Here is a 23,119-nt window from a genome sequence, read left to right as displayed (position 1 = left end):
TGATGTGTACTGCAGTCATTGTTCATCCTTTGGTTTCCAAGTTTGAGTTTTTAACATCGTCTGCTCTGCATGATTTTCTGTTGTTTGACTGATATACGCCAGATACATTATTGCTAGCAAAGGTTATAAACGTTTTATTAAATATTTGTTGGTATCACATATACTACTATGTTATACAAAATTATTATTATATGTACCATTGGATGAAGTAATTACACATTTTCCTAAATAGATTTTTCATGAACACATAATGCATTCCATCCTTTTGAGCAAGCCAATACCATTCAATATTACTGAAAAGGCTTGATTATCCACACAGCTTTGACCAATCCAGCAACCTGTAATAGGCTCCATAGACACATATGAAAGACGGTAGAAAGATAATACTGACCAGCGCTGACAGAGACACGGAGCAACAGAAGACACCACTGCAGTGACATGGCCATTTCTGTACAGTCTGTGTGGCTGTGTTCTGACTGGCATTTAAAGGAAAGACAGACATGGTCACTGTAGCTGGGTGTGGCCATATGTATGTATGAATATACTTTATTAATGCAGATTCATCAAGTGTCAATTTAACGGAGCACCTACTTGATTTTGCTTTATTGTAAATCAAGGAAAATTATAATGTAATTGTTCAATTGCGATAATCAGATTATTTTTTATTTTTTTACCAAATGGTTTAAACTAATATTTACAAAAAGAAATGTAAAGTAAATATGAAATCAGACAACGTGATCAAGGTAGGCTATGCATTTTAAATGGGAGATTTGGTTTCAATGAAAAGTTCAAGTTCAAGTCAAAAACAGAAAGATAATAGTTTGGTTCAAGATAACTGAGTTGAGTCTAGTACTGAAATTCCTATCATAATGCTTTATATTCTTGTGGTAAAGGTTTAGTCTTTGAGAAATAAAGTCTAACAACTTTGCTCACTCTGTCAGACTGTGTAAGGAGATCCTGTCAATTTGTTTTAAGATAAAGATAAGAAAGCAATATAATGTAGAGTGGAAGAGAAGAGGAACCAGAAAGCAGGTCAAGTAACAATATTGTCAATTCTCATTCTGTATCTCTGACTCTAATTCACTTGACATGTGATGAGTGCCTTATGCGAGTTTATAATATTTACATACATTTGTATGTATACCCTTTGCTAACGGTTCAACAGTAGAAAGGTGAACCTCATCAAGAACAGAATGAAGTCTTGAAGGATCAGGAGGTATTACAATGTCTGGTGAAATAAGTTTAGAACCTTTTAGTAAAATTACAACATGTAGAAATAATCAAATTATTTCTGTGACTATTCAAGGGATATATTTATATATTTTTTATTAATAGTCATTCTTTGCAGTCACGCTTTGTAAAACAACGTTTACAATGTCTAAAAACATGAATTTATAAGCAATAAAATGCCATCAGATTATTGTTTGCAAATATTAAAACAAAAATTTGGGTTACTCCAAGTCTTGACTCCTGTTGATTAAGAACCATGGGGAGGAAGCCACCTACTGGACAATTTTGCTGCTGTTTTTGGTATTTAGCCTCGGAATGCACCATTTTTCTTTTAACCTCTTTACAGCCGAAGTATGAAAAGACTTCTACTTCACTGGCATAATAGTCTTCACTTATTATGTCATGGTGTTAGGGTTTTAGCTGGAGGGGTAAAGCTTTCTTAATACACTAGCTGATTAGCTGCAATTGCATTGTTATGTCCACTACACCTGATTTAGGCCTACTGACAATGTAGTAAAGACACAATTATTTCACATATAGACACATAATTATCAATGAAAAGTACAAAGGGAAGACAAGTGCAAATGAAATACAGTGTAAAAAGTAGAAATACAGTGCATCCAAAATCATAGTATAAACAATCCTCACACATGTACGGTACAAAACACAGACACAACAGATCGATAACAGTGTAGAATGAAGAGCTAAGCATAAAAGTTGTTTGTTTGTGTTGCTGAAGTGGATATAAGCCACACAATGAAGGAACAGAAACTAGTGTTCTGGATGCCATATTCCCAGCCGCAGTTTCCTCTTAAACTGACAGAAGTGAAAGAGCATAATGTTCAGCCAGTATAACATTCCTATACATAATGTTTGCAGCTACATAAATCACAGTGGTACAGAAGTTCTGATTACAACGACTGACTTTACAGTGCAACATGAAAGTAGATCTTTGTACTGTTCCCCTCAATCTTCAGCCATTCAACGAATAATGGAAATCAAAAGTGAGAGAGAGAGAGAGAGAGAGAGAGGATACCGTTATGTCAAGCTCTATAAAATGAATTAAGAAACAGACTGACTTTAAAAGATTAAATGACTAATCTCTCTTCAGGGTAAATGGCACATGGTAAACATTACATAAATTGTCAGTACCTGGAGCCTACGGGTCAACATATTCTTCTGTTGTCACTGGATGGTGTCCGTCACCTACAATGACACAAAAAAATCAATTGACAATACTTCTAAGTTTGTCATATGTTACACACAGGATGCCACCCCCTCTAAAGCATTGAACTGTGTTAGAGCAGACACTGAGGAGATCAGTTGTTTGAGAAGAGGTCCCTGAGCCATTTATGCTTAAGCCCACAGTACAGTCAGATACATAGGGATTTGAGACCAGGCTTGAGGTTGAGGAGAGAACCGATGGGGAAGGTTAGTGGCCTTGGTTCCACTCTCACCATTTCAAATGATATAACTGAAAACAGGGAATAAAGGCTCATCCTTTATCCCCTGTTTTCAGTTATATCATTTATCATAGCATTTTTAACTGAGTTTTCCTGTGTGGGATTTTGAAGTGGTTTTAATTTTTCAAATGCAAATGTGTGTTGTCATTCGTGAAATGCCCTGTGGAACAAGAGCCAAATAAAAACCAAAGAAGTAGAAGTGTAATAGTAAGAAAAGTCATAAATCTTTTTAACACTATTAGAATATTCAAAGGGCATACTCATTAAAGGTGCTGCGGAGGGCCGTCGAGCCTCTGTCAGAAAAAATAACAGACCTTTTATAATCTATTTTCTTAACTGAGACAAAAGAAATCTAAGTTTATATGTCTGTTTATGCGAAATCACATGACAGATCCGTGCGAGCTAATGTTGTTATAAAACTAGTTCTGCTGGCAAATTCCCCACTGCTCAGCCAAATGGCTGACTACCAAAAATGAGGTGGCTGACTGCCAAAACTTAGCGTTGTTCAACCAGTTTAACAACCTCCTGCTGTGCTGAACTTTGATCATAAGCTCTCAAGTAAATCATAGCTAGTCAAGCTTAACTGTGGTTTGAGTTACTTAAAAGAAGTAACCAACGTTAATTCACTGTCTCCTAGCTGGGTCTGCAGGGTTAAGCAGGACTACTGACTGTACTTACTCCTAGAGCGTCTTCTACATATCAGGACTGTAACCAGCAGTCCGACGATCAGTGATCCAATGATCACGAGCGGAGCTACGTATCTGGCGTGAAGGTCTCCCGAGTTCTGATCATCTCTGCCACCTGCAAAATCACACATAATCGGTTTCATTATTATATTATTTTATAGATGTTGTTCCTATCACATCAGTAGGTTAAGTACATTCAGTTCTTATCAGTGACTGTAGGTATCATGTCACTATCAGCTTAGCAGCGGTGCTGCATACAGACAAACACAACATCATTACAGAACACTCTGTGCAGCAAAATGGACCTTTGATTTACAACCCTTCCTGTTTTGACCTTGTGAAAGTCCATCCTCGCTCAAGGCAACAGCGGAGTTGGTTAGGAGAACATGGTTATAATATCATACATGACGTCATTCTAGTTTTGTAACCTTTCCTCCAAAGGTAAAACATGAACCTGCTCTCGAAGCCTTAAGTCTATGTTGTACCTTAATAAGAGGAACAACATCACCCCAGGCAATGAGACTAAAAAGCAGAAGTGGCTGACAGGTTTTTGAAAGATCAGACAATGTAGCAAATACCAAAGCAAGTAAACAGACTCAACATCCTGGTTTGATGAACCACAGATTGCATTCATCACTATCATCAGTCATGATAAGAAAATGTATTCAAATTTTTTTTTATCAGATGAGATGTTAAACTGAAACTTGGTTTGCTCAATACTTACAATGACATAAATATGCAATTACTCAACATGCAATCGTGCAAATCTGCATGAGTCAGACTGGTCAGCTCCTTATGCCGTTTTTGGAGGTCTTTAAGCACAGTTGACGGCCATTAAAAGAGTCATAGAAGTTTCAGGTCAAGGAAAGGACATTTTGTGCTCGCTTGGAAGCAAGTCAATCTTAAAAGAGATGAGCCTACATGAATAATTGTGTTTGTTTTGGTCAATTTGATGACTCAATGCAACAATGCATTCCTGGTGAGCAGTGGCTGACTGCAGTCCTCTAAAGCCAGCTCAGCAGATAAAACAACTCACATTGACTACCAAGAGGGAAACAACAGGATTCTCAATCAACATGCCTTTGGTTTAATCTGAATCTTCATACCAGAGAGCATGAAAATACATGAATGTTTTTAGCTAGTCCTATCTCAAAGTCAGGATGTTTTGGTAGATCTGCAGTCCGATACAATGTCATGTTGTTGCCATAACTAAGACCAAGACCAGATCCTGGCCAACACAATCTGCATAGGGAGAATCGGACTGATTGTGTCCTAGGTCGAGGGCGCCAACCCAGACCTACTCACACATTAACTTTCACCTACTGCAGATATCACCACCCCCCACCCCCATCCAACGCCTTCGCCTGCTTGTTTCCCCAGGGTGCCTGGCGGGTCTGTGTCCAGCGCCTACCATGGCTGCAGGTCCAGATGCTGCTTGTCTACCCCCCCCCCCACTGCAAGTCACGTGTTATTGTAAATGTTGTTGTGCTTATGTGCTGAGGTTTTTGTCTGTTCCCACACTGTACTCCTCTAGGAGCATTGTCTGGGTGTTGCCTTTTCTCTCCTCCTCTCTCCTCATGTTATGCTGTAACTTTCTAGTTGACGCCGAAAATGGCTGCCTAGGTAGGCTCTCCTGCCAAAGTAAATTCCTTGTCTGTGCAAACTTTCATGGCGAATAAAAACCAATTCTGAAGACAGAACTTGTTGTCTCTGTATGATTGTTTTTCTACTGCAACAGTGCTACGCTGACTATTATTGGGTCGAGATTATACTGTTATCTGCATGACCTGAAAGAAAACAGCACAATAATTAAATGTGATTATGCCAATCAAACTGGCAGTAAACCTGAAATGTTGGTAGACGTTATTGACTGTAGCTGGGTAAAGGCTCAGCATAAGGGAAGTCTGCAGAAACAGTCGTACACATACAAGACACGTAACAGTACACAGAAATAAAGAAAATAACTTACTCATACTCATTATCTGTAGACTGAGACTGGCCTTTCCTTCCTGAACACCTCTGGCGTTGAACACCAAACATGTGTAATTAGATGAAGGGTCCTTCAAAACCAAACGACTGGAGAGGTTGGACAATCCATTTTCGGTCTTACTGCCGACCAGCTCGGAGTTTGGCGTCCAGTTTTTACCAAATTCATCAAACCACTGAATAGAACCTATTTGGTCTCCCCCCGTTGCGTTACAGAACAGGGTGACATCCGTGTTGTCCTTGATGTTTGCCCCCTGGATGGAGTTCATGGTTGGGGTTTGATATTTAGCTACAAAGAAACCAACAAATACAGACATTAAACATCTGCTCTATGAAGCACTCATCACCGAACATGGAGTCACTTCACTACCTGCTTATGCCATATTGGAACCTCAACAAATGATTGACCTCAATCTACAATCAAACACAGTAAACCATTTTTGGAATAATACCGCATACTGAAACCAAAAAATAACAACTTGAAAATGATCTAAATCTAAATACCCCTGAACATTCAATGAGTATACGATTCCGATTTCAGCTAAACTTTACATTTCAAAGATCTCCTATGGTTAAGAATAGTGAAGGTATAAGGATTCTCACCTGTGACACTGAGGTTGGTTTTGGCTTTTTGATAGCCGATGTCTGTCAACACCATGCATTCATACTCTCCCATGTCAGACATCTTGGTGTTTGTCAACAACAGGCTCATGTTCATATTCACCTTCCAGTCTGGATCAGCAAATTGAACGCCATCTTTTCCCATTAAGTTTCCTGTAGTGAACATCAGCAATATCTCACCCCCTTTCTTCCATACAAGATGTTTGATAGTGGGAATTTCCCCCAGATTTGCTTTGGCTATGCACTTCACCAGTGACCTCTGGCCATAAACTCCATGGTGTTCAGTAGGGCAATCCAGAGAGAGAAATTCTAGAATGGTATTTCACAACACAATTAATTAAGAGAGGTTCAACTGTATTAAGGGAACAAGATTACACCTATGAGGAGTAGTGACAAGTCGACAGTTACCTTCGACAGACTTGGAAGAAGAAATCAAGCAAGTCAACAGCAAGCAGTAGACAACTGAAGCCATGATCTCATTCCTGTGAGATTAAATTAAAATGACAAGTTTATTACAAGATAAAACAAAATCATGAAAAACTCTGCAGAACACAGAAAGCTATTGCTTTAAATGATGGTACATTAATGATGTCAATTCAACCTTTCTGACTGGTAAACATTTTAATTTGTTCTATAAATGCAATACAAATTAGAGAGGGTACAATTTCTGGGGAAATTGATATATATGTGATAGGATGGTCAGGTGGAGGCCGGAAAGAGATGCACAACGCTGAAGAGAGTTGACTTTGTTTATTAGCACGAGCTCGGATCATGTGAATTCCCCACGACAGAGTGGTCACCATGAGTGAAGAACATGTCTCACAGATGTCCTTGATATACTGGCTGGACAGTTCAAATATAGTGACCACAAAGTGACCCTTTTCATGTTGGTGATGAAGTTTTGCAATGAAAAGCAATGCAATGACATTAAAACATAGGCTACTAGCTACTATAAATGCGAAAGTCTGCAAAGTCAGAGAATTTAATGAAAAACATTTATAAAGTCTGCAAAATCATGCAAATGAGGGGTTTGGACATAGTGATAGCCTACAAAGGAAAGCATGCATAAAATGTTTGCATTTCGCCTTTGGGCAATTTAAACTGTCAAGTAGAAGGGTAGACTCAAAATCCCGGACAATTTAAAACAATATATTATTAGTTATATAAATGACAAAGGCCTACGATTGACATCTTCACCGGGAAGTAGGCTAATATCAGCAAGTCAGAAGTGGAAAGTTCACTGACAAAGGTGAGTTCAAGGAAAACAAACGGTGAGATTGAATAAAAATAACTTACAAGCAGTAGACTTCAGCTCTTCGGGTGGATTGCTGTAACCACACTGATCGGCGTCTTTGCTAAGGAACTTATACGTCTTCACAATTTCAGTTTCGTTATGAGCAACTCCAAGCACATTCCCTTGTTTTGACACACCAGAAATTCTTTTTAGCTTACGGCTCTTGCCTACACCAGCTCCACAACAGCATAGGTCATATTAATCGTTAAAGTTTCAATATAAATGCTCCCTCTTGTTCATTGAGTAGCCGAATGCGCTATCAAGAAATCCCTTTCTGCTTTCGACCGTGATCATGTATCAATTAAGACTTGAACAGCCTACTAAAATGACCTACCACGTACGTACGTGACACGTACACACCATTGTGGATGATCAAGTGACTTTAATGCCATTTCATTTGTGCCAAATCTTTTTAAATCCCCGTAAAAGTGATTTGTAGAATGCACGAATCCAACTGTAAAAACAGTGCGTCGTGACCTACCCTGCCTATTTAATACGATGTTCATCTTTCTCGCTTTTGAACTTCACTGCACACCAGTGAAACACCAACAGCAAGGAAGAACTCCTGTTTTCTTCGTGTGCAAAACCAAACACGTTGATGTTCATTAGAAATGTAGTGGACAGGTAATTGTCTAACTGACAGAATGATTGTTTTTTCATTTTGCCAGATATGACTGTCATACAAACAGGCATTCTATTTTTTTTTTTTTTTTTACTTTTACACACACCCAGCACTCAAATACAACACGAATATGTAGGGACTGCTACATACAATACAAAATTAAATAAAATGCAATTTCATGACAATAGGCCACTTGTTGACAGTGTGATTTGTTTTAACAGCTTAGCTCCTCCTGTGGACAAAATACTGTTTCTCAGATATGTACGGACATCATGCAACACCACATCATGTACCCACCAATGAACACAATGCAACAATTTAGTCCAGCATAACCATAAATCAAACCAAAACGAGTCCTTCCACAAACGCCTTTTTCCATCCCACCAGACGTGCATGCAGATTGGCAGACAATGAACACTGTGCGAAAGCGACAGCTTACATCATATCCATCTTTTATTTAGCATGGTTAGACACCGATCGTTCCGAGAGCTTGTGCCGTTACACCGGACCGGAAAGGGGTGGGTGAAGTGAGACAAACGTAAACCTCATGCCTTCTCCAGCAGGCCCGACACACCGCAGGGTCTGGCTTGAATCGGATACATAAAGTGCTTCTGTCAAAAAACTCTTTAGAAAAATTAAAAAAGGGACTAGAAAAAGAATGGACTTGACAAAGGGAAGGAATGTGGACAATCTGACAGAATCCCAGGACCCGGAGATGGAAGTCGAGGAGATCTTCACTTGAGGGGCAGGGGTGGGAGAGAAACCGTATGGCAGAGGAGTTCAGGGGGGTGGATGGGCGGGTGGGGGTGGCTGGCGTCGGAGGGTTCAGCCCAGGATGAGGCTAGACTTGCCCCCGGGGGGGTTCCTGCGACCCGAGGGGAGCCCTGCTGCCCCGGGCTGTGCCCCTGAGGACGGGGGCGCTTCGTCCCTCTGCTCTGGAGCCGGCTCCGCCTCCACGCAGACGTCTATCGGAGGGGAGCGAGGGAAGACAGGTAAACACACACACCCGAGCGAGAATAAACGCTACACTCAATTGACAGTGTTTATTTTGACTTATTGTAACACACACACACGCATACATCTACGGAAACCCTTGAGTGACAAAAGCAACACAAATTCGCTTTAAAACGAAACATATCCAACAAAAACACCACATCACAAGCATTAAGTTTACCCTTACCAGCACTGCCAACGTCATTGTCATCGTCCTAAAGAGAAGGGAATGGAGAAGACGGCAGTCGTCACAACCTGGCAACCAATCACAATTCCTTGGCCTACACACTCCCACCTATCAGAAGGGCTGATGCTTAGAGGTCATCTCACCCCGGCAGGTGCCTCTCCAGAGCTGCTGTTGGAGGGTTGGCCTCCACCTCTCCTCAGGGGGGCCGAGGGTTCCCCGCAGAGCACTCCGGTAGGCTTCCCACCTGAGAGCAGATGGAACAGACTTTTAGGGTTGGGATTCCCATTGGCTCAGAAGCAGTGTTCCACCACTGTGAAAATCATCATTCGAGTTGAAAATACGCAATTGGTGTACACACAACAAAGTTGTGAGCTGTGAAGCAGCATATAAAAGCAGAAGGAGTGCATCAAGGGGCCATCGAGGGTGAGAAAGTGTTAGTTTTGAAATGTGTTGTGACATAAAACAAAAAGGTTAAGGCTGTTCAATTATGCCACAGACGCAAAAATCCCCTCAAGGCATGAACACACCAATTTGTGACATGTCATCTAGGAGAGATGTATAAAAGGCATTACATACAAGGTGGGGTTGAAAGGGACCTCCTTTCTTACGACAAGCCTGTTAACGACTAAAATCGTTATAAGCATCCAAAAGCGGTGGATACAAAATAATCTCTGAATTACAGTGGTGTCCCCCATAACAAGTCCATGATTAAATGCTCTATAGATGGATCCAATCCAGTGAATGAGCACAACCAAAAGTGAAAGCAAGATTAGGGGATTTCAGCTAAACAAATTTTTTGCAGCCAAAGCTCCCTCCCTCCCCCCCCCCCCCCCCCCCAATATAAATAACATGACGGGCTTGTAAAAACCCCTTCAAATTCCATGCGAATCATACTCCCTTCAGCCAGGATGTGAGATACGTCAACGGAAATGAATGTCCATTGATGAGAGGTTATGAGAAAAGGCCAGGACAAGTTATTGTTTTCCAATGAACTTTCATTTTTAGTAGGCTACAATGCCATTGTTCCTTAGGGCTTTGTAAGCATTAGAATACCTCCAGTGTTACCTCTGTTTATTTACTTTACGGTATCAGAAATAGGGCTGTACAAAAGGCCGTCTATCAGCAGTGATTGTTGGAGTGCATGTCGTAGAATAGCTCGGACACGCGCTTCACACCGCGAGCAGGCACACTCGCCACTGTGCGTCCTTGAGAACTGTAAGTCGTATAACTTACGTTTTCAGTTCATTTAAGCCCGTTATTGTATTAGTCTATAGTTCTTGCAAATTGAAATTAACTGGTGATTTTCGTTGTTTGTATTCTTCACCTGCTAGCTAAATTACACGAGGCTGTTGATTTGATAGTGATTGCTGAATGCCCTTGCTCACGTTTAGTATTTTAGGTGCATTATTATTCTGAAGTAGTTACAATGCATTCAGATAATGTAATTAATAGTGGCTTTATTGTTATGTACCCGTGCTTTAGAGTGGCCTACCTTAATTGACAGGCTAGGCCAGTGGTTCCCAACCCTGGTCCTCAGGGCACACCTGATTCAAATGAATGGGTCGTTATCCAGCTCTGCAGAAGCCTGCTTATGACCATTCATTTGAATCATGCGTGTTGGAGCAGGGAAACATCTAAAACATGCAAGACAGGGTTGCCCTGAGGACGAGGGTTGGGAACCACTGGGCTAGGCTACTGTTAATAATTATTATAAATTGGCAGCATTCATGGAATTATTATTGAGTGATTTGAATGAGATGAATTGGAAAGTTTGGGAATATTTTACAGCCCTAACCAGCTCTCGTGGGTCTCAGTAAGAGAACTGTCAATGCTGCAAAGCCAATAATGGAATATTTAATGAGTATGGATCCGAGATTTAATTGGCCATTTGTAAACCTGAGTGACTATGCAGAATTCTGATTGACTCAGCAAGGTGATTGCATTTACCAATTCCGAGGCAGAATTGGAGGCGATATACAAATACACTGACAACTGGAAGACATAGTTAACCAAATGCTACACAGCAACAGGAGTGCTAGTAGCCTCGAGGCTGCTGAGGTCATGCTGGAGTATGAGTTACCAGGTGGGTTGTTCCTTCGGTGAGCATGGGGGTCTTCTGGTTCATCAAAGATGCTGGAGGCCATCTTGTCTTTTCGAGCAGGTGGCTTCTCCTCTGCGCCAAAAGAGATGTTAGAGGCTCCACCTGGAGGACGCAAGACTCTGAACAAAGTGAGAAAAAATAAACATTCATAATTAATCTCCACATTTCATCTACCTGCTGAGGCAAGTTAGTCACAGTTATTCCATAAAACTGGCTCAATAAACAGTTGTTTATTGAGCCAGTTTCTAGTTTCTTCGGTCTGTAACGTTGTGTACTATATGCCCCTTTTAATATTACTCAACTCATAATTTCAACTCTGGCTCCACTCATTCTGCATGCAATGATGGGCGCGTTCTTACATTATGAGAGGCCAATACAACAAAGAATTGCCGTCACCAACAGTTAACTATTGGTTACTTTAAAACAAACATCTTGGTGATCACAGAGATAAGCGAATATTTGGTCTGATAACTGATTGCATGTCAGATTTATTGTATGACTCATTATTTATTGCATCCTCTTGGGATAGATCAAATTGGCCATAGATGGAAGGTTTGCTAAGTGATTTCATGCTCCCTTGTAAAAGTACTTGTAGTCTTTTTAAAATGCAAAAATAATGTATTTTATTTTGATACATGATGTGGCTGGTGTATTTTGTAGTTCATTTGGATGCACTTGAAATGAAGGTATTTGGTTACTTATTTTAACATTCATTTTGGTGCATCTTTGCCCATCCCTGGAAGCTACAAAGGCTATTTCTGTGGTCAGCGGGTCATAAAATAGGGATGTCATTGTAGCTCTCTGTCATAGGGTTGCCGTTTAGGAATCGCACCCTCAATCAGTCTACTGTTATAAGAACGATATAAAGTCAATCAACCGGCTTTTGCCAATCAGAGCACAATTGATTGGAACATTTGAATAGGTAATTTAGATATTTAAGCACGTCTTTTGGCACAGTAGATGCCAAGGCAGCTCGCAGTTGGCCATATGGAGATGGCTAGCACAAGCAAGCTTCACATCCGTAGGGGCCCCACCCAACCATTAAATTAGCTGATGATGCTGCATGGCAAACCTCTGAAGTTTTATTTAAAAAAAAGAATAGCTGGCAAGCGGGTTGTAACTAATGCCGTGTATAATGCTTGTAACATAGCACTCGAAAGAGACGTCAGTGTTGGCAAGCACAGAAAACTATTAAATGTCTGGGTGCAGACATACATGTCTAGCTAGCTAGCCAGCAGAGCAGCCAGGCTGTCAGCGACGTTCCACAAAGGGAGGCAGGGAGGGGGCAATCAATGGTAGCTTGCTAGCTAGGTAAGTTAGCATCCTGCGATTCCTGGCAACAGAAAACTAGCACGCTGTCGACAAAGTGTTTTAGCACAAGGGGGAACAACGTATTGTCTTGATTGTTATTAATGCAAACCCTTTATGTAGATTTCCTCAATGTTACACAAAGCTAACGTTGGACAAATAGCTAGCTAGCATGGCAAACAAGATTCAAAATCACATGCACACATGGAAAATTGCAGACACCGTTATACCTGGAACTGCTTTTAGAGCCAGGATCCATCCCTTGAAACGTGGTTGTCGTCGTCATTTTACTAAAAAATCTCGTTAGAGGTGTTTGACTAAAATTTGATAAATGTTTAGTTCTGTACCAATAGCTCACCACCTCATCTCGTTCACCCCTGCAGCCGGTGGAAGCAAAATTAATCAATCGACAGATGAACGTGGAGGGCGTTTCTGCCATCTAAGTCCCACCCCTCTTTGGTAGATCTGATATCCTGTGATCCTTCGGCTTCGAGAAATACAGTGCGTTTGAGGGGATAAGCAGCATCTTGAACCAACATCATTTGAGAAACGACTAGGAAATCTAGTTGAGCATGCACAAAATGTTGTAAACTAATTGTAAAATGTAGCTAATGAGTTAGAAAGCATCAATTTATGAGCCGCATCAGTGAACATCTTACATAAAAACACAAAAACAAATGTTCTAAAAAAAGAATCTATTTATTCAATAACTTCCCATAGTCTTAACTAAGTAAATCAAAATACAGATCTATTGAAAACCGATTTCAAGCAAGCATTCCACAACAAAGTATAAAACGTTCAAGAATCCATCTCGGAAAACATGATGAAGATGCATGTGAACATGAGGGAAACAGGTGTTTGCTGACTAGCACATGTTAGTCCTGTGGAATAAAATGCACAAAGATTTGAAAGACACCTTTCCAAAAGCATTACTTTTTCATGAACATTAAATGCTTTTAGTTCATATTCCATTCATTAACTTAACTCCCCATATAAATAATAGTTTTCAAATTAAAATGACTGGCAACATTATAAGTCAGGGAGGAGTACGAAAATACATATTTGTTCCCAAGTGAACAAAGAAAGGATAAGGGAGGTAGCGGTTGTAGCCAGGAAATAGTCTTCAGTGAGGAAATCCCCCTGTTTGTTGCTGGAACACATCGATTGTGTCTTCGTCCTCCATTTCTAACTGCAATGTAAAAACAAAAGTGAACATGTACAGTTGTAGCAAGACTTGCAACTGATATGGGTGACTGTATGCGGAGTAAACATATGTCTACTCTGCATACAGTCACATATGCTTCAAGGAACAAGAGCAGTAGATGTAGGCTACATTAGATTAGATCTCCATTTGGGATCTTGGAAAAAAGTATTAAAAGACTGAGACGTGTACAATTATTTAAGTGTATATCTGTTATAACAGATACGACTCTAAGGTGAGGGGCATTATACATTAAACGTATCACTTACCTGTGATGGTGTGTCTGTTTCATTAATGGGTTGACCATCAAATCTAAACCGTATTTGTCTAATCGTCAGTCCCTGTGGATAGACATTCAATTCACATTTCTACATTCACAAAATTCACTGAATGACTACAACATGAAATCCACATCTAGGCTGATTACAAGGTTGAGAAGTAGCCTAGGCTACATGAGTTGATGATGTGTCTTACCTGTCTTTCACAATATGCCTTCATGAGTTTGTTGAGAGGTGTATGTCTTTTGATCTTAAACTGCACCACGGAACCGTCCTGTCCTGCCACCTTCAGGTTGATGTGCTCATTGTTCTCAGTCTTAACTCCCTCCTGTACAGAAAAACACCAAATGCAGAAGACCCATCCATCACGTTTCAGGATAATAGTATAGTACACGCAATAGGTTCTCTAGCTGAACACATTTGAGTACGAAATATCCAACTGTAGAGTTATATTTGTCAGAAACTTAGGCTACCTTGGTTTTGTGATGTCACGGCTAGCTAGGTAGCATCTACACTACTACAGTAGCGTATTTTAAGCTAGTCGGGCTAGCTCGCTACCTTAACGCTACCAGTAGTTAGCTAACGTTAATAATGTAAGCCCATCTGTGCACATAATTACAAAATATTTTCTAAAACGGTTTGGGATCTACTGTAACTGCCTCACTTGCCAAGTAAAAGCGCAAGCTTGCTAGCCAACTAACTAACAAAATCTTTAATGAACCAAGCAAGTTAGGTCTGTGTTATGAAGCTTTTTCTCCATAACCAAGAGACATATCGCCACAGCATAAGATGCGTTATATGTCGCAGAGAACAGCCAGTCTAAATATTGTAAATAAACATGTCCCATCCCTCACCTTGGGTTTCTCGTCTGCCATGTCGGATGTGGTTGATGAGCGCTCAGTGGCTGCGTCTGTGCGCTCACAATGCCACCAGACAGACAGGACAAGAGCGCCAGTTTGTGTACAATTGCGGCAGCTTGAATTTCACGCATTTTCTTTTCCACCGGCCTCACACACACACATTTAGATTGTTAATCAACAACACATATACAAACACAATTTTTTTTAATAAATACTTTAATTCTTCATGCAGAGAACGTCTAAAAATATGAACTTAACCAAGAGCTCATCGGTTCATTTCTATTGACAAATACAGCAATAATTTATGACAACCTGGTTTAAGGATGTTTGAAGAATTCTTAATTGTAACAAGCTCCGACAGAATGCATTCAACACAATCACATAGTAGCTTATAGACAAGGCCTACTTAAAGAATGGTGGGGAAAGCGATTTAAACATAATTGTATAAAACTGCCAAGAATACCATTTCAAAAATGAAACGAAATTGTGTTTCTTTCAGGCAGAAACATAACCTTTTTAAAACGGCATTCTTTTGCGTAAGCTCCGTTTTCACTGCTGTTAATTGAACAGCTAGTCAAGTTTGTTGCTCTAGCGGCTAGACTTTAGCCTCAATATAGCTTGAACTGCGCAGCGAAACCAGTTTGACTGCAAAACGGTTGATGATAATGTCAGCAGATGAGAATGTGGGGGAGGAATTCAACAAGACACTGCGATGTCTAAACTGCGTGCAGAGCTGATTAACACTACTTCTCAAAAACAATTAAGCAATACATCGTTGACAATCACTCAAACTGAAATAAATACTGGGGGATCTGCAGGCTATCAAGTTCCTTACGTGTGGGATGATAGAAATAAAATATAGAAATAAAAGGAATCCCATCTGTAATCAAATAAGGCTATAATAGTAGAATGACAAGATAAATAACTTTCAAAAGTAACATAAATAAGACTCCCAAGTAGTTTCACCAACCGATTGTGAAACCAACTATTAAAAAAAGTCCGAATTGTAGTGAAGTTAGCAATGCTCTGTTTTCTATGAGGTAGTGACCCCCACTTATGTCACGTTTGTTCACCTCGGCTTGAACGTTGATAAGTTACGTAAATGCTTTTCAAGTGTATGTCATTCTGAAACCAAACATTGTAAGTCTGTATGGAATTCTAAAGTGCAATAATTCTGTAACAACTCAGACAATGGAGTTGATTGACTAGAGGGGGCAAGTTGCAACACAATTGAACTGAACACAAATGATAAAATAATATGAATTCATATGATAATGAATAGTAACAGCATTTTGTAACTCACTGGGATGAAACACTCACAAATACAGTGACCTCCCCACCACCCCGAAAATACTGTCTCAGTAGAGCATATGCTCAAGCTGTGTGCACCATGTGTTGCTGGCTACACTGTCCTGGCACTGTTTTGGTGGTTGAGGCAGAGGGCTATAGAGCCCCCCATCTCTCGGCCGGGGGAAACTGGTCCACCTCTCCTGTTTCCGTGCACTGCTGGTCTCCCAGAGTGAACGTCAGCTTGTATCTCATTCGGACCTTCTCCTGAAACACACACACAAGTCATTGCCTTGAGTGGTTAGCACTGCATACACGAACGCAACTAGTATGACTAATTCAATGGATGAAAACGAACAAAAAAACGGACAAATTATAAGCGGCACGAAACAGCTTCCTGTCCTCTCTTTGGTCCTGGACAGTGTGACACAACTCGCATACCTTCAGCGGATTGGCCAGCAGCATGACCTGAGTGATGGCGGCGGGGGGCAGGATGGGGCTGAACGCCGCCAGCTCCGTCCCCGACGGCGGCTGCAGCCTCACCTTCATCGACTGACGACAGTAGAGAGGGAGAAAATGGCGGCGACGTCGATTATGCTAAGTGCATTACTGTGGCGTTTCCACATGATTTTTTGTGCACCGGAAACTTTTCAAGACTATGGAGGTTGAGCGCGAGGCCTTTTACCTTAGGCACGGCGGCCTGCAGGACTACGTTGCTGATGGGCAGGGGGGCTGTATTCAACATGGACACCACTATCACCAGAACATCAGGCCTGCCAGAGGGACAGTCGGTAGCAAAGTGGAGGAGAACCCGGATGCCGTCTTTATCGTACGCCGTCACAGGGCACACTTTGCCTTTGTTACCACAGAAAACCGAGAGAGAGAGAGAGCACAAACTGTCCATCAACCAAGCTTACGTCAACAGTTCTAGAATATTAGTCGTTAGCCATTCGCTGACGCTACAATTTCTGTAAACTACAATACCCCCAAAATCCAGTGCGGGACACTCAGTCTGCGCTACTCACTAGGCCTGATGGAGTCCAGGGGAACGTGGACGTTGACTAGGGAGATCTCCGGGGCCACGCCTGGGCTGGCCAAGCCCAGAGGGATGACAGGAGACAGGGAGCGAAGCAGGGGGCTGTCGTCTGCCTGGGGCCTGGTGGTGGGCAGGCTGGAGGCTCCGGGTGCTGCTATGCCCAGGGGGAGAGGGCTGAATCTGGAGGGTGCGTCGCCCATGCTGGAGGTCGCACCCATAGCATCCCCTATCCCAAACAAGCAATCAGGGTCCAACATACCAGGCATGCTGTAGAAATAAAGAGACAAAACACTCTATTTAAAAATAAATAAAAAGTTGTACAAATCATACATCAACCACTATAAATAAAGCAATAAAACATTGTCAGTTCCATGGAAACAGACAGACAAAAGGCACCAGGTAAGGACAAGACACCCTCACCTCTTGGGGTTTCCCAGGTCCAGCATAGCCAGGTCTTGCAGGCCGCTGTGGCTGAGGGAGGTGGAGGCAGACAGAGAACCAACGGGATAGGAGAAAGAGGTAGCACTGGAGGATTGTGGGTAGCTTATCGGGCCAGGGCAGGTTGACACCGGCGTCGCGGACAAGGGGGCTGCAGGGAACACAGAGGTGGCGAAGGGGAAAGAGACAGTGCTGGAAGATTGTGGGTAGGGGACCGATGAAGAGGCTGTCGTCAAAGTGTTTGGGGACGCTGCTGAGGTTAGCGGTGCTGAGGAGAAGGCAGGAGCTGTGATGGGTGTACTGCCAAAGAGGTCCAAAACCATGTGGGGCGCCTGGCAGAGAGGGTGGGAAACAGTGCCATCATGCCTCCATGTAGACATAACTTGAAGAAAACCATTTAGTATATGCCTACCTGTGATAACAATTGCTGACTGAAGACGGGATCTTTTGGTGTCTCTATCATTGCTCCACTCAGAGCAGGAACGGGGTCATTAAGGCCTTCAAAACAAGCAAACAAACCCTTTCACACCAGTCACCAGCTCCGAATCACTCCACTCGAGCAAGAGTCTAGGTGTTACCTAAAGAGATGAGCTCTTCATCTAGCAGGGAGAGGGCTGTGGAGGGTTTGCTGGGGCTAGGGTCATCGCTGGGAGCAGGACAACAGGCCTGGGAGGAGGCAGAGCCGTAGAGCAGGTCGGCTGGGATGGAGAGACTGGGCTCTGGGTGCTGGACTGTGGGGGTCAGCCCTGGAGGGGAGGGGCTCTGGAGGTCCAGCCCCGCCAGGTCAATCAGAATCTCCGATTGGCTGGTATCTTTGGTGCCTGTCCAGGAGGAGGGAAAGGAGAGAACAGAGAATGTGTGAGAATATTTGAAGGCAAATTAATTTATGAAGTATGGTTTGATGAGACAAATTCCACTTGATATTACATTAAAAATAGTTTACACATGGTACACTAGTGGAAGATGAGAAAATATACAGAAGTAAAGTGGGGGAAAAAAGGTTGTGGATGTCGTACATTGTGAGTAGGAAGGTCCCACTGGCTCCATCTCTCCGTTGATCTTCTGCCCTTCCACGATCTTCCGATACGAGTTGATGACGCGAGAGAGGTCATCGCTGGCCTGCAGGATGTCTCCTAGTGGTTCGGACAAGAGGTCAGAGGTCAGACCAGGAGGGAAGCCATCGATTTGGCCAGTGGAGTCGAGGGAGAGTTAGGGTTCTCACCCAAGCTGCTGTCGTTGTCCTCGGTCTCCGTGGCGAGCTTAAACACGGTCTGCCTGAGTTTGTCACAGTCTCCGTATAGCTCCTTTAATGTCATACAAATAACAATGGTCCAATAATAAATCAACAGAGAATCACCCTATGGCAATTGCATTACTTCCTCCTTATGTTCTGCATTAATTGTATTTTTAACTGCAGGATAAGTATGTCTGCACACTGTACTTTTCAACTTGAGGTCATTAGCACTATGGTAGAACTGTGAGACGTGTGCTCAGCCTCGGGAAACGCTAAACATCGACACATCCTTTTTAGCAGATCTTAGGGGTTTTAATGATCCAATTGTATTTTAGATTGAGGTTTTACCTTGTGTTATACTCTTAACTGTAGCACTTTGAGATTTGTTTCAAATGTTAAGTGCGTTATTATTATTATTTTTAGGTCATTCCAGTGAGGTGATTGAGACTTTGGTGGACCGACCCTGATGAGCTCCTTATCGCCGTCGGTGGACTCCTCTCTGCTGAAGTGGCTCAGCATCTCGTGGAGCAGCTTGACACTGTTGCTGACCTCTTCCAGGGTGCCGCTGCGCTTGGAGGCCCTCTGGGCCCTCACCTCGTCCTGAAACGACGACAACAACAATGACAGCCGCGCTTTCGCCCGGGCGCGTAGAAAACCTAGGTACCGGGGCCAAGTCAGCATTTACACAGCACGCTGTTCTGAACACAAAGAATTGCTGACGGCTGGTGCATGCATAAAGGGGGAATTCACACAGGGTTTTTATACACCTACTGTTGAAGTCGTCCGTGATTTGGATTTGACATTTGTGTGTGTGTGTGTGTGTGTGTGAGGGAAGGTGGGCCTGTGCCTCTGCTATACAACAAAACCAGGTTCTTTGCGAGTGTAAGCCGGCCCTCACCTCCTTGACCATGTTCTTGATCAGGCGGTTGGCTTCCTGCAAATCCTCTGGTTTCTTACTCTTCAGAAGCTCGGCCAGTCGCTGTGGACGGAGCACAATCGCCAGTCAAGAGAAAGCCTCCCCCTCATGTTTCCCATGGCACGTAACCAATCACAGCCCTTCCTTCCAGTCTGAGATAACAGGTCTTGTGAAAACAAATAGGGCCATAGATCCCCCGGAGTTACAGGGAAACAAACACACGGTCCCTGCTCATCCCCTGCTCATCCCCTGATGATGGGATGAGAGTGTGTGGGGCGGGGGAGACGTTGTTGATGGAAGGAACGACGGCATGACCAGCTGTGACGCAAACCCTCTTGCCGTGGAACTCTTTCCGTGACTTTGGGGGTTGTAAGGCTTCCACGCACGTGACCTCCCTCTCACCTTGCTCTTCTCCTCGTTCTCAAACACTGGGTTCTTAGGGTGAGCCGGGGGCGAAGCCGTCAACGTCTTTTCCGGCGGGACCGCTGGGTCCTCGTCGACGACACCTGAGAGTGTTGTCCTTCGTTAGAAGACGGCGACTACTGTGGTGATTTTGACCGTTGATGGAGAACGGTGGGTTTTAGATGGAATGTCTTACCCTGTCTCTTGAGCATCTGGTAAGCTTCACTGATCTTAGCTTCATCGGGTAGAGAATGTGTCCAACTGAAGATAATCTCGATCACTTTCATTTTGACCCTTTCTGATACTCGATCACCTAGGTACTAGGAGGAGAAAACCAGGCTATTTATACACACAATATAACTATCGAAATGATCTTTGGTGCAGAACATGAAGTGTAATGTTAACTTACTTTGGGTGACACCACTTTAATAAGTTCGTTCAAAAAACGAAATTTTCCCACTTCGTTGTGAAATCTTCGGCCACAGTTCTTCATGCAAGCTTCAAGTACCTGCAATAGTTGAGATAGATAGGCTTCATGTGAATCTTCACACAAAACAATTACTTCTTGAAGTGTTATGTTTTCTGTGGGCGGTTACTTACAGTCAAAGCCTGTATTGCCTCCCATTCTTGCGGGGACTGAATCTTATGAGCCAACAATCTCACAGAGATCTGTGGCCTGGAATATTCATGAAACAAACATTTAACAAAGAGAAAGAATTACAGTCCACAACAATAATCATCTTAAAGACCCAAATTTAGAAAGCCCCATCGAATTAAGATGACTCATGGATGATAAAAGCTCTGAAATAGCATGCTGACTGACGTTTGATACATGGACGGCACAACATGAACATAAAATGTCCATGGTCTGTTCATACCCTTCCAACTCCTTATTCACTTGGTCGCAGAAGCCTATGATGAACTCCCAGTCTTCCTGTCTGTTAGAAGGGTTTGTGGCTTTGTCTGTAAAATTGATATAGTTTTGCAGAGCTGGTTGTTATTGTTTTCCCCAAATACTGACTTGTCTCACTGTCTAACAGTCTAGAAAGGGGTGTGTCTCTCAGATGGAACTATGTTGATATGCTTAATACTAAACTCAAAGCAAAAAGCTTGGAGTTGACCTTACTAGCCAATAATTGCTGTGTAAATGTAGCTATATTTAACTACCTATAACAAATATTCTTATATTATTTTAATGTATTTGCAAATAAATATACTAGTCAGCTGTATCCCCCTGTTCACGGCTAGCTAAGCTAGCTAGCTCTAGCTAGAAAGCTAGTTGGTAAGGCTTAGTTAGCTAAACTGGCTATCAACATTGGAAAATGCAGGGACAATTAAACACGGTTATTGATGACAATCGTAACATTATCATCAACAGATTAGCCGCAGTAAACTAGCATACTGACAAACTGTTTGACTATCTTAAATTATATCGATATTAAGTTTATTAGCATGTACTTACTGAGCCACGACTCCAACGACTCCCCTTCCGTATCCGCCATGTTCACACTGTTCAAGTACAGAAGCACCTCATGACTCTGATGAAAATGACGTGGTCGCATGGTATGAAAACAAATCTCACGCCCCCCTAACCTACATTTATGTTTTGACATCAATCAAGTGAAACGTTTGCTTTCAAACATGAAAATAATAAAGACAGTGTGTACTGTGACATTGAGAGGGAAGGCATGAGGCAACCTGTTTTTGTGTCTGTTGTGCCAACAAAAGTTAAATTAGTATGTAGTCTGTCATTTCTAGTGTCCAAAATGCTTCTAATGTGAATATATCAGACCACAATTGTCCATATATCTATATAATGAACTGTACAGAATGTAAACATCCATGTTGAAATGTTACTAGTGGGAGCCTCGGCCAGCAGATGGCGCTAAAAGCTTAGAACAGTTTATGCTTTTATAATAAATTATTAAGCGAAACACTAAGACCACACTTTTGAGTTAAACCCAACCTGTTATAGGCTAGTTGGGGTCATGAGTTGACACGAGATATTTAAGTATTCATAGTATATGGAGTTGCACGACCGGAGGCAGGCACAGATAAAACCTGCAGATTAGAAATTGGAGCAGTTTATCCACAAAGACCCCTCTGTTTCCTTGCAGTCGGTGGGAGGCTAGATTTTGCATGCGTTGGAGCCGGAAAGTTCACGTGAGGGTCAAAACCCAACACCAGAGATTCCAGATTAGGTACTTAATAACGAATATCTATTTGCATCCCTGATAGAGATAGGCAGGGAACAAGAAATCATTCAAACACACACGGTAAGATTAATATGATTGTGGTACTTTATTTCATTGTTATCTACATGCCGTGTCAACTTCAAAGCAAATCATTAATTGTGACAGACATGGACAGCACTCAGCCTACTCCCTTGACATCTGAACACCAAGATTCCTAATGCACATAGGCTGTACACACACCATATCAGATTCCAGCAAAATGTAAACAATAATTACATTGTCTTGGGGTGTCGGTTGCCGCTCAGTAATGATATCATTAAGTTAGATTAATATAGTTATGAGAGGAAGGGAAAAAGGCAACAAACCAAAGTTAAACCCAGTTAAGAAAATCCCAAGGCCTCCACTTTTCATCCGAGCAGAGTTTTGTGTCCAGTTAAAATGTTTTTTTGTGTCTTATAAAGTGAAGGCATCCTTTACAATAGGCATAGGCCTACAGGTGCCAATGACTCATTTTAAGTCTTAATATTGATCCAAAAATCAGTCATGGACATTGCACTCTATCACTTTTTAAGATAAAGAACTTAAGTTCCATGTACGGTTGAACAAAAATAGAGATGAAAGGCAAAGGATGGGGACTTGTTTGAAGGCCTCTGTTATTTTCATTATTTAAATATATAGTATATATTATTTTTGTCTTCACCTCTTCACACAACAAACACATTGAACAACAGTCCGTGGACCATGTCCTTTTGTCTTGAAAAGGAAGCCCTTAAGACTGATT

General features: G+C 42.0%; 4 protein-coding genes across 9 annotated transcripts; all 4 read right to left on the bottom strand.

Moving 5' to 3' along the window:
* Positions 1-1,311: 1,311 nt before the first annotated feature.
* zgc:174863 (uncharacterized protein LOC100136852 homolog) lies at positions 1,312-7,750 on the bottom strand. 4 transcript variants are annotated; one of them, XM_067258875.1, is made up of 8 exons: positions 7,283-7,725; positions 6,395-6,468; positions 5,969-6,295; positions 5,349-5,654; positions 3,372-3,494; positions 2,954-2,986; positions 2,383-2,436; positions 1,312-2,201 (listed from the first exon to the last, which is right to left on the bottom strand). In XM_067258875.1, the coding sequence occupies exons 2-7, from the start codon at positions 6,456-6,458 to the stop codon at positions 2,390-2,392; spliced, it is 900 nt and encodes a 299-aa protein (XP_067114976.1). In that variant the 5' UTR covers positions 6,459-6,468; positions 7,283-7,725; the 3' UTR covers positions 1,312-2,201; positions 2,383-2,389. The 4 variants fall into 4 exon arrangements, with proteins under 4 accessions (XP_067114976.1, XP_067114978.1, XP_067114977.1 ...); XM_067258877.1 differs by lacking the exon at positions 2,954-2,986; XM_067258876.1 differs by lacking the exon at positions 1,312-2,201 and having other exon boundaries at positions 2,284-2,436; positions 5,355-5,654; positions 7,283-7,750.
* Positions 7,751-8,727: 977 nt separating this feature from the next.
* jpt1a (Jupiter microtubule associated homolog 1a) lies at positions 8,728-11,226 on the bottom strand. Its single transcript, XM_067259837.1, has 4 exons — positions 11,163-11,226; positions 9,226-9,326; positions 9,083-9,110; positions 8,728-8,867 (listed from the first exon to the last, which is right to left on the bottom strand). The coding sequence occupies exons 1-4, from the start codon at positions 11,224-11,226 to the stop codon at positions 8,728-8,730; spliced, it is 333 nt and encodes a 110-aa protein (XP_067115938.1).
* Positions 11,166-14,952, bottom strand: sumo2a (small ubiquitin like modifier 2a). Its single transcript, XM_067258880.1, has 5 exons — positions 14,825-14,952; positions 14,167-14,298; positions 13,962-14,033; positions 12,722-13,680; positions 11,166-11,302 (listed from the first exon to the last, which is right to left on the bottom strand). Exons 1-4 carry the CDS (start codon positions 14,843-14,845, stop codon positions 13,615-13,617), a joined length of 291 nt encoding a protein of 96 aa, XP_067114981.1. The 5' UTR covers positions 14,846-14,952; the 3' UTR covers positions 11,166-11,302; positions 12,722-13,614.
* Positions 14,953-15,056: 104 nt separating this feature from the next.
* Positions 15,057-21,645, bottom strand: gga3a (golgi associated, gamma adaptin ear containing, ARF binding protein 3a). Of its 3 annotated transcripts, XM_067259296.1 has the most exons (17): positions 21,606-21,645; positions 21,022-21,106; positions 20,744-20,819; positions 20,553-20,651; positions 20,340-20,463; positions 20,144-20,247; positions 19,724-19,804; positions 19,288-19,425; positions 18,814-18,895; positions 18,608-18,724; positions 18,170-18,412; positions 18,004-18,089; positions 17,574-17,923; positions 17,143-17,420; positions 16,803-16,972; positions 16,559-16,669; positions 15,057-16,384 (listed from the first exon to the last, which is right to left on the bottom strand). In XM_067259296.1, the coding sequence occupies exons 1-17, from the start codon at positions 21,643-21,645 to the stop codon at positions 16,274-16,276; spliced, it is 2,295 nt and encodes a 764-aa protein (XP_067115397.1). In that variant the 3' UTR covers positions 15,057-16,273. The 3 variants fall into 3 exon arrangements, with proteins under 3 accessions (XP_067115397.1, XP_067115398.1, XP_067115399.1); XM_067259297.1 differs by lacking the exon at positions 21,022-21,106 and having other exon boundaries at positions 21,606-21,627; XM_067259298.1 differs by lacking the exons at positions 20,744-20,819; positions 21,022-21,106; positions 21,606-21,645 and having other exon boundaries at positions 20,340-20,482; positions 20,553-20,606.
* Positions 21,646-23,119: the final 1,474 nt, after the last annotated feature.

This window comes from Osmerus mordax, chromosome 21 (genome assembly GCF_038355195.1).
Source record: "Osmerus mordax isolate fOsmMor3 chromosome 21, fOsmMor3.pri, whole genome shotgun sequence".
NCBI lineage: Eukaryota > Metazoa > Chordata > Actinopteri > Osmeriformes > Osmeridae > Osmerus > Osmerus mordax.
The sequence above is the reverse complement of the archived record's forward strand: the minus strand, read 5'-3'. Positions and strand labels throughout refer to the sequence as shown.